The sequence below is a fragment of the Homalodisca vitripennis genome, chromosome 4 (genome assembly GCF_021130785.1).
Source record: "Homalodisca vitripennis isolate AUS2020 chromosome 4, UT_GWSS_2.1, whole genome shotgun sequence".
Lineage (NCBI taxonomy): Eukaryota > Metazoa > Arthropoda > Insecta > Hemiptera > Cicadellidae > Homalodisca > Homalodisca vitripennis.
In genome coordinates this window covers 50,400,983-50,413,481 of record NC_060210.1, presented here as the reverse complement: position 1 = coordinate 50,413,481, position 12,499 = coordinate 50,400,983, and the positions used below count along the sequence as shown (strand labels likewise).

Below are 12,499 nucleotides of genomic sequence, written 5' to 3'. Positions count from 1 at the left end.
TATAGATCGTTATATTACTGTTTTGTCAAATAGTTACATTTAATTAAATGAAATATTTAGACAGAAAAAAAGTTAAGTTAGGACCAAGCCATGAGGTATTGGATAAGCAGCACTTTGTTTTTATACATTACAGGGCGTGCAAAACATCCTTTCCTATATATGTACATATTTAATTTTTTATAAAAGATTTAATAATGAATGTGGTATTATAAACATAAATGAGAAAGGCTAAATAAACATAATACAATTATTCCAGTAAGAAAACTTAAATTGAGTTTCAAGTTAAGAAATCTCCAAAGCAACATTATAGTTTTTTTTATACAAAGTTGTAGTTAACTATTTTTAGGTTAGATATTCTATATGAAAAATCTTATTTCTGAACTTAACTTGCTACTGGGTACAAAAAGAACTAGTTTGGTTTTTGTGTGTACTTCTAAAAACTAACAAAATTACAACATACACTTTTAAGAACAATTCAGGTTTTGACCATCTTTTTATTTCTAAAGGTAAAAGTAAGATTGTGTTTAAAATATGTTAAAAATGTTTAGAAAATACCAATTTTTTGAGGACGTAGTTTCTATGTTTTCAACTATAATTTTTTAACAACATTGAAATTATGCTTTTTACTTTGGGAAAAAGAAATTTTAAGGAAATGTAGTTTTTGGTATCTTTTCATGTAACAATCGTAAGTTAAAGAAACCTTAACCTTGGTGACAGAAGAACGAATTATTAACCCACCTTACAAAATTCCAATAACAACAAGCATTTCGTCCAATAGACTTTGTTAAGGAAGGAAGTACGAACTATTATAAATACTGATATTACATAGTATATGCTAATATGGTTTCTATGCCAATAATAATAATAATATTTATTGTCATATTAAGTTTATGCACTCATCGACAAAGTCACCTTACATCCAGTAGCCAAGTCAATAAATAAATACATGTTTAAATACTAAAATATAAGACATATGTAAACACATCCATGAAATATAAACAATCATCCTTAGTTAGCTTTAGATATAATTATAAATTAATATGGGATACAGCAAAAAATTCATCTACAGAATAAAAAGGATTGTTTAGAAGCCAATTATAAAATTTATTGCAAAACACTTTTTTAGGGTATATATTAATTAAATTACGTAATTTGTTGTAAATTTTTAGTGAAACAACCTGGTGACTATTAATGGTTTTATTTAGTCTGCAGAAATTGATTGTAGTAAGCCTACTTGCCTTACTCCTAGTATTGTAGCTATGATCACCATACTTAATATTGTTAGGATATTGAAAAGTATACAAAACTAAGTCATATACGTATAAGTTGAAAATAGTTTGAAATTTAAGTTTATAAATAGAGGTTTACAATGTTCGAAAAAACTAACACCACATATAATCCTGATTGCTTTTTTTTTTGTAAAATTAATATTTAATCTATCCTACTGCAGTTTCCATAAAATATTAAACCATATCTAAAAATTGATTGAAAATTAAAAAAAAATAAGCGGATCTAATATAATTTGTTTCAATGCAATTAATTAGTAAGCTTTTTAATTAGAAAAATAACCCTAGATAATTTTGAGCTAATCTAATCTATATGAGAACCCCATGTTAAATTTTTATCAAAACAAACTCCTAGAAACTTTACTTGATGTTGAATATTTATCTAAATTATTATCAATACCAATAGGTCTTAAAGTAAAAATTATGTTTTGAGTTTTATCTTCATTTAAAAGAAAACTGTTTGCTTTAAACCAACCTGATGCCTTATCCAAAGCACTTTGTGCCAAGATATTAAGCTCACTAATGTTTGAATTAATATTGAGGAAAGTGGTATCATGTGCATACAAGATTGATTTACAGTCAATAAAAGCTGGAAGGTCATTTATACTAATTAAAAAGAGGAGAGGACCTAAAACCGATCCCTGGGGGACACCATATTTAATTGTAATTACCTGTGACCAATCACTATTCACTAGAACCTTCTGCTTCCGCTCAAAAAGATAAGATTTAAAAAATTCAAGTTGCAAATTTTGAACGCCATAGTATTTAAGTTTTAACAATAATTCTGAGTGGTTTACACAATCAAAGGCTTTGCTCAGGTCACAAAAGGTAGCCTGAGCAAAAACCTTATTTTCAAACGCTAGTAGCACTTCGTGCACCAGCTTATCTATTGCATCTACTGTGGATTTACCTTTTCTAAATCCAAATTGAGAAATACTTAAAGGATTATTTTCCTCAAAATAGGCACTAGCTAATCAAAAACTAAAAGCTCAAATATTTTTAATATTACAGGAATAACTGAACTGGGTCTATAACTTTCAGGTTTATCTTTAGATCCCTTTTTAAAAATTGGACTAATTCTTGCAATTTTGAATTCATCAGGAAAGATTTCTTCTAACAGGCAAAGATTAAAGCAGCAGGATAGTGGCAAAGATATGTTATCAATGATTTGTTTTAGAAGATTATTGGACATTTGATGAACATCATTACAATTAGAGTTTTTTAAATGCTTAGTTGCATTAATTACATCCAGTGGTGTTATTATATTCCAGGTAAAATGTACATTTGGAACAGGTTTCTCAACAGATGCAAGCAGTTGCTCTGAGTTAGAAGGGGCAGTGCCTATTTTGTTCTTAATAGTCTCCACTGAATCCAAAAAGTAATTATTAAAAGTGTCCGGGGATATTACTGAATTTTTTAAACTTACAGTACTAACATTATTATTACTTTTAATGATATTCGATGCCGCTCTACATTTGTTAATACTATTTTCTATGATATTTGTATTAAATTTAATTTTACCTTCTTTAATACTTTTTCTGTAATGGTTCCTCAAGTAATTGTATGTTTGTTTAATTTCATGGAAATTCCTCATATTATTCTTAACTAAGTAAGACGTCTAAGAAAATTAATCTACTTTTCATAGCATCTAACTCATTATTGAACCAGGCATTATTCCTTTTTTTACCATTGTTGGAATTAACTCTTACTGGTTTAGAGAGATGGTTAATATTGTTTGTCAATATATAAAAAATGACAGAACAGACATTCTGTGCACCGACAACATCAGAGCTCAAAATATTATTCCAATCATAGCATCCCAATCTATCTGTTAACTTGGAGATTTTTTGTTTAGGTAAAATAACTTTAAGAAACGGCATACTATTGGGTATGTTTGTTTGGTTTTGTGAAGTAAAATCAGTGATATTCAAATTCAGTGTGAGACCACAATGGTCCGAATATTGAAACTTAAAAATAATACAGTTTAGTACATTATTTCTATGGAAATTTACAAAAATATTGTCAAGACAGTTATTTTTTCGAGTAGGCTTAGTATTCAAATTATAAAAGTTATACTGTCGCAAGAGATTAATGAATTGATTTGAGAATCTACTACCTTTAGTTACATCAAAGTTATAATTAAAGTCCCCTCCAATAACAGATGTATAATTTGACCATTTTGTCAAAAACCGCAGCAATTTGTAAAACGAGTCAAGAAAAGTATTTGGGTTGCCTGATGGAGAGTGATATATAGTTAAAATAATCAATTTTAAATTATCCAGAAAAACAGCTGCCGCCTCTAAATCCAACTCAGAACAAAAGTGACCAACATCACAAAAATATTCTTACATTCAAACTCTTATGTCTAAGTACTAAGAAACCTCCTCTAATATGTTGTTCTACAATATGCACTAAAAAAAAATAACCATCAGGCAAAGCTGAGAAAATCTTATCATTCATTTCATTCTTATTTTCATTGTAACCATCATAATTAAAATTGGAGTTCAAATTTTTATGTAACTCGTAATAATTACGTTTTATTAAATATTACAGATTATTTTAGAGATGTATTTAGTTTTTGAGGTATTTTTCAAACCCGTGAAATATTTAGTATAATTAATATAAGTTATATTAATTAAATATATTTGAGTACAAATAACTTAATTTATTCTAGTACTTTTTAATAATTAATAGCCTGCAACAAAATAGAGATTAAGAACATAATATATCTTATTCACATTTTTATTGTTTTATAAAGTATGATTAAGTAATCAAACAATATTACATTATGTATAAGAATTTTTAAAGTTTCATATAAATCTCAACTTCAAAAAAACTAAATTGTGCTATACAGTCATGTCTGCTACTGCATTTTTGTTTTTTAATCAATTAATATATTCCTGTATCAAACAATTGTCCAATTGAATTTAGTAGTAGAGTATTACACTGAGTATGTATTCTAGTATTCTCTGAATTGTGGGATAACTGCTATAGCACTGAACAGAAAAATATGAAATACTTATTTAGCTTTTAATGCTCATACCATTTCTCATCAATGAAACAAATATTATTATTAGTATTATTAAAATATGGTATTTTTGAAGCAGTGGTTAATTATGTAACAGTAATATTTAAATGTAAGCTAGCATGGAAAGTTAAGGTAACATGAACAAAGTTAAAAACCTCCCAAAGTCCATTCTTAATCTTATGAGAGTATTTTTGTGAGCTCATAATGTCTCTTCAGAGCCATGACACTGAAAATTGAGCAATGAACCTTGAACAAATCAATGAATTCAAACTAATTTGAAAGAGATGATTACTAAAACACACAAGGTTTGCTCAGGCAGGTACTCTAAAATACAATAACCAATTTAATATAACATAATTTTATTTTGATGGTTTACCTTTGTACCATATTAATTAAAAAAAGAAATCAGTTTGAAAATATTTTAAAGTCATTGTTTTTTTTACATGTTGAGTGTGAAAGACACTGTAGTGTGTACTGGATAGTTAACAGTTCTCCAGATTACACATCGTAGAGCCGAAGTAAAGGTGTTAACACTGAATAAAATCTTTGTCAATAACTTTTATAAAAATCATGCATAGGTATTTAAAGTCTTCATACCAACACTTATTTAAATATTGTGTTTTAGTGAAATGGTATATTTAAAGGTCTGGAATAAACATTGGTATTCTCAATATTGTTAATTAGTCTTCTTGAACAATGTTGTAAAGAACACTGTAATTCTATTAGCATGTGATATTTGTCTTGGTGAACATTATTCACTGATTAAACATGAACTTCTGTGGAGTTCTGTTGACTTATCTGCCTCATACTGCTACTCTGTTGGGTCTGGTGAGTGTTTGTGTTTCAATATTCCTATACTGGATATTTGAACAGCTCATTAGAAGTGATTGTTAGTCTTAGAATTTCTGCTTTAAAATGTCGGTTTGAGTTCCATTATAGTCCAACCTGAAATGTAATATATAAGATTCAGTCAATAAATGAAAGTGATTGTTGTAGTAAAATCAAACAAGCTTTTGTTGAGGTTTATGACTATTTAAATAACTTTTAGGAACTGGCTGGTGATACATCAGAAGTTGGTTTCTAGAGAAATTCAATTTAGAGAACAACATTATGCCTATAGTAAATTGTGTAAACTGGACCAACAGCTGATATATTGCGTTTTATATTGTACAATATACAACTATTTCCTTATCATTATTAGGCAAACCTCCCTACCATAACGAGTTTTTGGCAGATAAGTTAAACAATCTTTGAACTGATTGTTTTTATACATTAATCTGCCCATTTTGAGACATCCCCAGATACACCCCTGGATTATATAAAAGATAACAACAAAATTACATATAATCAAAGTTCAGACACAGTCATATGCATAACAGAACACATGTGCATGGCAGTGCACATAACCTTAAAAATGCCAATCCTTGTAATGGAATTTATAAGCTTAGTTAACAGCAAAATATTTCAATAAAAAATTAACTACATGTTTTCAAGTTACAGATGAAAATTAACACTTATTTTTTGGCAGGGTCAAGATTTTTTTAGAATTCATAACATACCACTTTATATTCATACCCATATCATTTAGGTAAATATGACTGACTACAACTTCCAAACAATAGATTAACGTATCGTACAGAATAGGTCGCCATATTATTATAATGTGATAACTTCATGTAACCTAGTAAACTTGCAGAACCTTATTTACTATACCCATTATTTACATTGTACATAGATTACCTTAAGTATGTTTGAAGTAATAAGTTATAAATAAATTAAGTAATTAGTTAAATTGATAAAACTCTTGTAATGACAGTTTTTAATGTATTGTATGGGAAATAAAGTTTGATTAAGTGATTAATAGCATCAGTGTCAAGTAAGAAGTTATAAATGAGTTTGAAATGCACATACCTTTAATATGGCGGCGTGTCTGGGAATGTATTTAATTACAGTTCTTACGCAGGAATTGTGCACAGTTGTGCTGTGGTTACTGCTTCCTTCCACTCATATAAGCTAGCGCTACTACAATATTCCCGAAATTTCAAGTCTGTATTGTCCTTTTTCCTAATTCATTCTAAAATATAAAAGCACTAACATTTAGTTTCATGCTATTAGTATTCTTATAAAATTCACATATTGTAATGAAACTACAAAGCCAACATCAAAGTTACAATGGAACAGAGTTTACATCTGTTAGATATATTAAAAAGTATGTTCCCTTAATGAGTGCCAGTTGTTACACTGTGTACTGCTTCATAGCTATTGTAATAGCATTTTGTGAGGAAGTGGAAATTATGCAATATTCTCTCTCTGGTGTATCTCTAAATACAGACCTCAAAGCACTTATCAGCTAAACTCTGTTAAAATAAAACTATTAAAATTAAACCAATGAATTGTCATAGTTTTAAATGCATACAAATCTTTATACACTTGCTTTACAAATATAAAATATTTGTTTTTATCGCAGGTAACAAGTTTTTAAAAACTATTTAGGCCTACAGAAATGTAACAAGTCAATTTAAGTGTTTATGTGTTAAAACTGTTTACCACTAGGAAACTGGTGTTGTGAGTTAGACATAAATGTAACATACAAACTTTATATTTTCTTGAGTATTTTGTATACAAATCTGGCATACATAATGTAGTGTACTCAACAGTTGTACTAGACTATGAAGCACTTTTTAAATATCATTAAAATCGCTCATTTAAAGCCATGGCTAACATGATAAAGAACTTCTTTACATAAATTGTAACTACGTTTTGTTATGTCATAACTTGTTTTATAACTGAAGTTATAGTTAGCAGTTAACAAGTAAAATGCTAACCATAAACAGACCATTAAAGTAGTAACTTTTACTCTCTTTATTTAGTCGTCTGACAATTATTAACTATCGTTCACGTGTCCAAACTATCATTTTTAAGTGTATGCAGGTGGGGAAAATATAATCTGAAAAAAATTTATCTTTCAACTATTAATTACTTTGACCTTTCACCAAAATTAGCACAACTGATGATCAATTTCTTTTGTAGGAAAAACTAAACTCTCATTTTCAAGAAAAACCAGGTTGTTGCAACTTTACTCTTGGCTCTTAGATATATTATTATGTCCCAATAGGAAGATTTTAAGTTGTCTAAGACATAAACTTAAAAAAATATTAATCCAATGTAAATAATATATAAATTCTATATCATATCTGTGGCTAGCCAATATACACAGATTCTCACTGTGTAAATATGTATTATGGAGTTATATGTAGTTTATGCTTAAATTTGTTATTTAGAAATCAAGCCTTGTAATTTTTGACACATCCACAAGTCAGAAAATGATATATCCTATTGTTTTCAGTTCCTGAGTAATGAGCTATATTTTGAATAAATATGTAACGATTAAAATTGAAATAAATCTTCCTTAATTTGCAAATTACATGGCAAAGTTTAATACAAATAAATTTTACAACATTACTGTCATTCTTACTTACTATCTTGATTGGGGTGCACCAATAAGTTTTATCACAATTGTTTCATATCAGATTATTAATGAACATCAAGTACATTGCTTTGCGTCCTTCAAATCCATTAACAAAACTCTTCTGTTTTTTTTCTTCTTTAAAGTTCAACTGCACTCTCAACTTTCTTGCAATATTTCAAGTGTCAAACTAGATGTTTTAGTACCGTCCAAAACTCTACATACATGTCCACTCAAAAGCAGATTACTATAATTGGTATTATTTGCACTATGCCAACACTCTGAATAAACCCACTAGGCTTTCATTTCATAAATGAAACGACCGGCCGGAAATTTCCTGCATACTTAGATCTCCCTGTACTTCTTAAATACAACACATTATTAAGGACTTGACAGGGCCTTCTTAAAATCATGTTGTCTTTCCTCCACCCTAACCGTCCAGCTCATGATAGAATGGTCCTAGAGACTTGAAAATTGGTTCCTCTTGGTAGAAGGATAATTAAGGTCAACGTCACTAAAGAGGTTAAAAGGTCAAAATTAAAGGTAAAAATCTAATTCCATCATATTTACATTGGTATCATGGATAACAATGATGGCATCAAGAAAATCACAAAATAAAAAAATTTATGAAAAACTATACAATTATACGACATAGTTTACATGAAGTTACTCGTAGTTTGTTAGATTAGTAGATAAGACTTCAATTCTTAGTTGTAACACTTTCTGGGAATACCATATTCACAAAAGAATTTCTTTTACATTAACGAGAATTCAAAAAATGACAAGGTTATATAAATAATACTTTTACACGTAATTGACCTGCTTAATATCTCAAGCGAGTAGAACACAAGCACTTTCCCACAACTTATAATTTTATGGCATCAATCTCATGAAGTGGAAGATCTCTGTCCTATACAGATCCTGTACTCAGCACTTAGGATAGCTGTACAGCACAATGCTTGGCACCATTAGTCTTCAAAACGTCTTTCTGAAACGCTTAAACTATTTTCTTTCTTTTGTTAAACCCAACAGAAAAGCAGATCAAACTTGACTCTTCTAGGGAGAAGATTTCACAAGAGGTGATTGCGTGAATTATGTCTTTAGTTTGTTCAGGTAAGATGAAGTGGGATTTTTCAAAACAATTACTAACAAAAATAATTGGTGCAACTCTTTTTCTTGCTTTGGTTTTAAAGAGCCTTCTGTTTGAAGCAGGTGCTGGGTGGTTTGGATTTAAACATTTCTGAAATGCTCCGCCTTACTAATAGTTTATTATGGAATCCTTGCTTGGAGACTGGGCTTTATATTTACATTCCAAATATTAAAGAATAAATTTGCTTAGCCTAATTGTTTGTATAGTTCTTGTGGTTTTTATTTTGAATCAAATATGACAGCTGAATAGTCAAAGTGTATTGTTATTTCATGTATAAAATTACATCAGGAGAATCAATGATGAATATAAGGTCAAACTGTTTTTGTATAACCTCAACAGCATTCATAAGTTTCTAGTCATTGATTTTTGAAATTGCATAAGTTTAAACAATGTTTGTATAAACTAATATTTTTATATGTTGTGTTGATGAATGATAATAGAATATTTATGTACTCGTATTTAATCGTATGATAATTTTATTGGAAATCGTACTTGAAATTTTTTTAATTATTATTCTTCTTATTATGATAGGGAGAATTGATGAATGATTTTGATGAGTTTATTATCATTATTATGACAGAATATTTTATGTGATTATGATGATAGATGAGGTAGTGACGAAAGAGGCAATAACAAAGTTTAAACATTTTCATATGTAGAAGAAATGTATACAATGTTAAAACAGATTGTGTGTTCTAAAATAAATATTTGTTAAGACCAATATTTATTTTCACAAATAAAAAAGTTTACATATATTGGTTTTCAAAATTCCAATACTGCAAAACTTATAGTGAAAAATTGGTTTATGATTTAATTCCGAAATCAATAAAGATTTCAATGTAAAAATAAAGTTTTTTTAGTGATTATAATCCAATGCCATTATTAATGTTTCATAAGTTATTACTACACCATAAGTAGGTAAATAAAGAAAATTGAATATTAATTTAATCTTTAAAATACAAAGTGTACCTACTAATATATTGTTATTTTTTTAGGATATATTTTCTTCTTTACTTAAAATTTTATCACATATGAGTTCAATCACAAATATGCATTATTTAGTAGTTTTTATAGATAAATAAGCACTAAAAAATGACAATTAATAACATTTTTAAAGTAATTTCTTGTGTTATAAAATATGGTCAATATACTGTATTAAATTTTGTTAATTAAAATGTGGTTTCTGGCCAAATATTTTCTATTCAACAAGTAAAATAGAGTAGATATAACCATTGAAACTATTTACTGTTATATCACATACGGTTGTAATTTTTTTACTTGTAAATAATATTGGAACTTACATGCAGTTGATTGAAAAGAAAATCATAAAAGGATACTTTGTGAGAAATATAAAACAATATTAAGATGACAGAAATACCTGTGATATCGTTCTCTAGGTATATCATAATAGTTTTCAATATATCACAGTGACTACAGTATTGCAAATGAAACTATAATTTTGTTATCTATCTTGTGCAGAGAGTGGTGGTCTGAGCAGGACCAAGTCGCAGCACTCCTCCTCTTCTAGAGGAGTGTTTGAGTCTACTCTCTCGCCGAGGTCCGGTGGTAACCGTCTGGTCAACTTCCGCAGCTTCAGGATGTCTCAGCAGTCGACTCCGAATCCTGTGAGGCGCCACAACACCTCACGTCCAAGCCGTCAAGTCAGCCAACCTGCCGAGGAGAGTCACACACGGTCGTACCAAAACATCCGTCAGCTCTCGGTGGACCCTAAGCTGCTGAGTCGCACCAACCAAGGGTTGTTGTCCAGTCTGCAGCTTGTGCAGCGTTCTGCACCCCAGACACCTTTGATTGACAACAATCGCGCTAGTCGAACTCCTCCAACAACCAACCGTTCCTTGTCACCCATGAACAACGTGACTCCTCGGTCAAACTCCCCTAACGATATTCCCTTCTCGACCATAACGGCCAGGACGGCTTCACCATCCAGTTACAGTATGGTCTTAAAACCCAACGTCCGCTCGATATCCATGAACTTCAGCAACCCTAATGAGACCCAGGATGTTAGATGATTGTCGGACTTCTAAGGAGCCTTTAGGTTCCTTAGAATAAAATGTTCCTACTCGTGGGTGCTACTTACGCTTCTACAAGACTCCGTTCCTTCATTCACTAGGCCTAACTCAGTGATCTAGTAAAGACCAATAATGTAGATATATTTTTCGTACAGGTAGCTTGCTATGTAGATAATGTGTCGTAATTTATTTCTAAAGTAATTTTACTGTACAAAGATACTGTCTAAAACTCTAGTGTCTATTACAAGAATCTGATTAACTTTAAGATTTGTATAACTGTGTATATAGTATGACTAATTGTACATTGTCATTCTTTATTACTGTACGCTGTAAAATAAAATCTGTTTTACAAATAAAATGTGCTTCATTGTGTCTATCAAAACTTCAATTCGTGAAATAACATAGATATTTTGTAACTACTATATTGAAAAGAACCTTTACAGTTCCTTATATGTAAATGTACAGTAGGCCAGTGGCACATTGATTCTTTAGAATCACTTCATTAGTTACCTGATATCTGTTAATTTTTTTAAGTTTCTTGGTTTTATGAAATTGGTGGAAGTTATAATCTATTAATTTTAAGATAAATTATTGTATTCAGTACTCAGTTACAAAGAGAATTTTGATAACATAAGAACAATACTGATGACAATTAATTATGTATTCTGTAAAAACTATAAAGATTTTCATAATTAGTTTCATAACAACTTTCAATTGGCATGTTCTATAACTGTATTTTAGTGTTCAATTGTAAAATTATTGTTTATTTCACTTAAATACCTAGTAGTCAATTGTTACATTTTGTGCTCACTTTTACTAAGTGTAATTCTTGATTATACGAATATAGTCAAGGATGTAATTGACACAAACTGCGATAATAGGACTCTCACGAGTAAAAATAAATTTACTGATGCTAACTAAGTAAACCAGCATATATATGTTATAATGATTGAAGTTTATGAATTCTCCCTCATTGTCACTGTCATCATGGTATTCTGAAATAAGATTTCAGCCTATTTTGTTTTCACCAGTTGTTATTTCAAATTAATTGTTGTGTGATACACCTAAGTGTTTTGCTGTGAGAAATGTACTATAAATTGTAAGTTGAGCATTGCAAGGGTTACTGACGAGTGATGTTAGTGAATTTGTCAATTGAAGTAGAACCCGTTGATACCATATCCAGTATAAATAATAGAATAAAATAAATACTAAAGATATATACAAAACATAAATTAAAACACATTTTACATTTTAAATATGTTTTATTATAAATCTTGGTAATATTAATAGAGAAAAATGTCCAATATGTTTTACTTTTCCACTTGGACATAAAAAATTATAAATTTAATTTCAGAATCTTGTAGCATTATATTACATGTATGTGTAAATGACGAAGTTTGTATTAGGACATTTCAAATTCTACAAGGACATATTGTAATATTTAAAAATCATGTGGATACTTTTGTAAAATATCTTATATTCAAGTAATATTTTCTTTTTGAATTTTTTACATATTTCAAACAGTATGATTCTTTCATC

At 29.2% G+C, this 12,499-nt stretch overlaps 1 protein-coding gene across 1 annotated transcript in view; it reads left to right on the top strand.

Annotated features, from left to right (window-relative positions):
* Window positions 1-11,318, top strand: part of LOC124359305 (adenylate cyclase type 8) — a 212,209-nt gene extending 200,891 nt beyond the window's left edge. Inside the window, 1 exon segment of the mRNA XM_046811933.1 lies at window positions 10,410-11,318. Within this exon segment, the coding sequence (XP_046667889.1) occupies window positions 10,410-10,960 (551 nt within the window). The 3' untranslated portion in view covers window positions 10,961-11,318.
* Window positions 11,319-12,499: the final 1,181 nt, after the last annotated feature.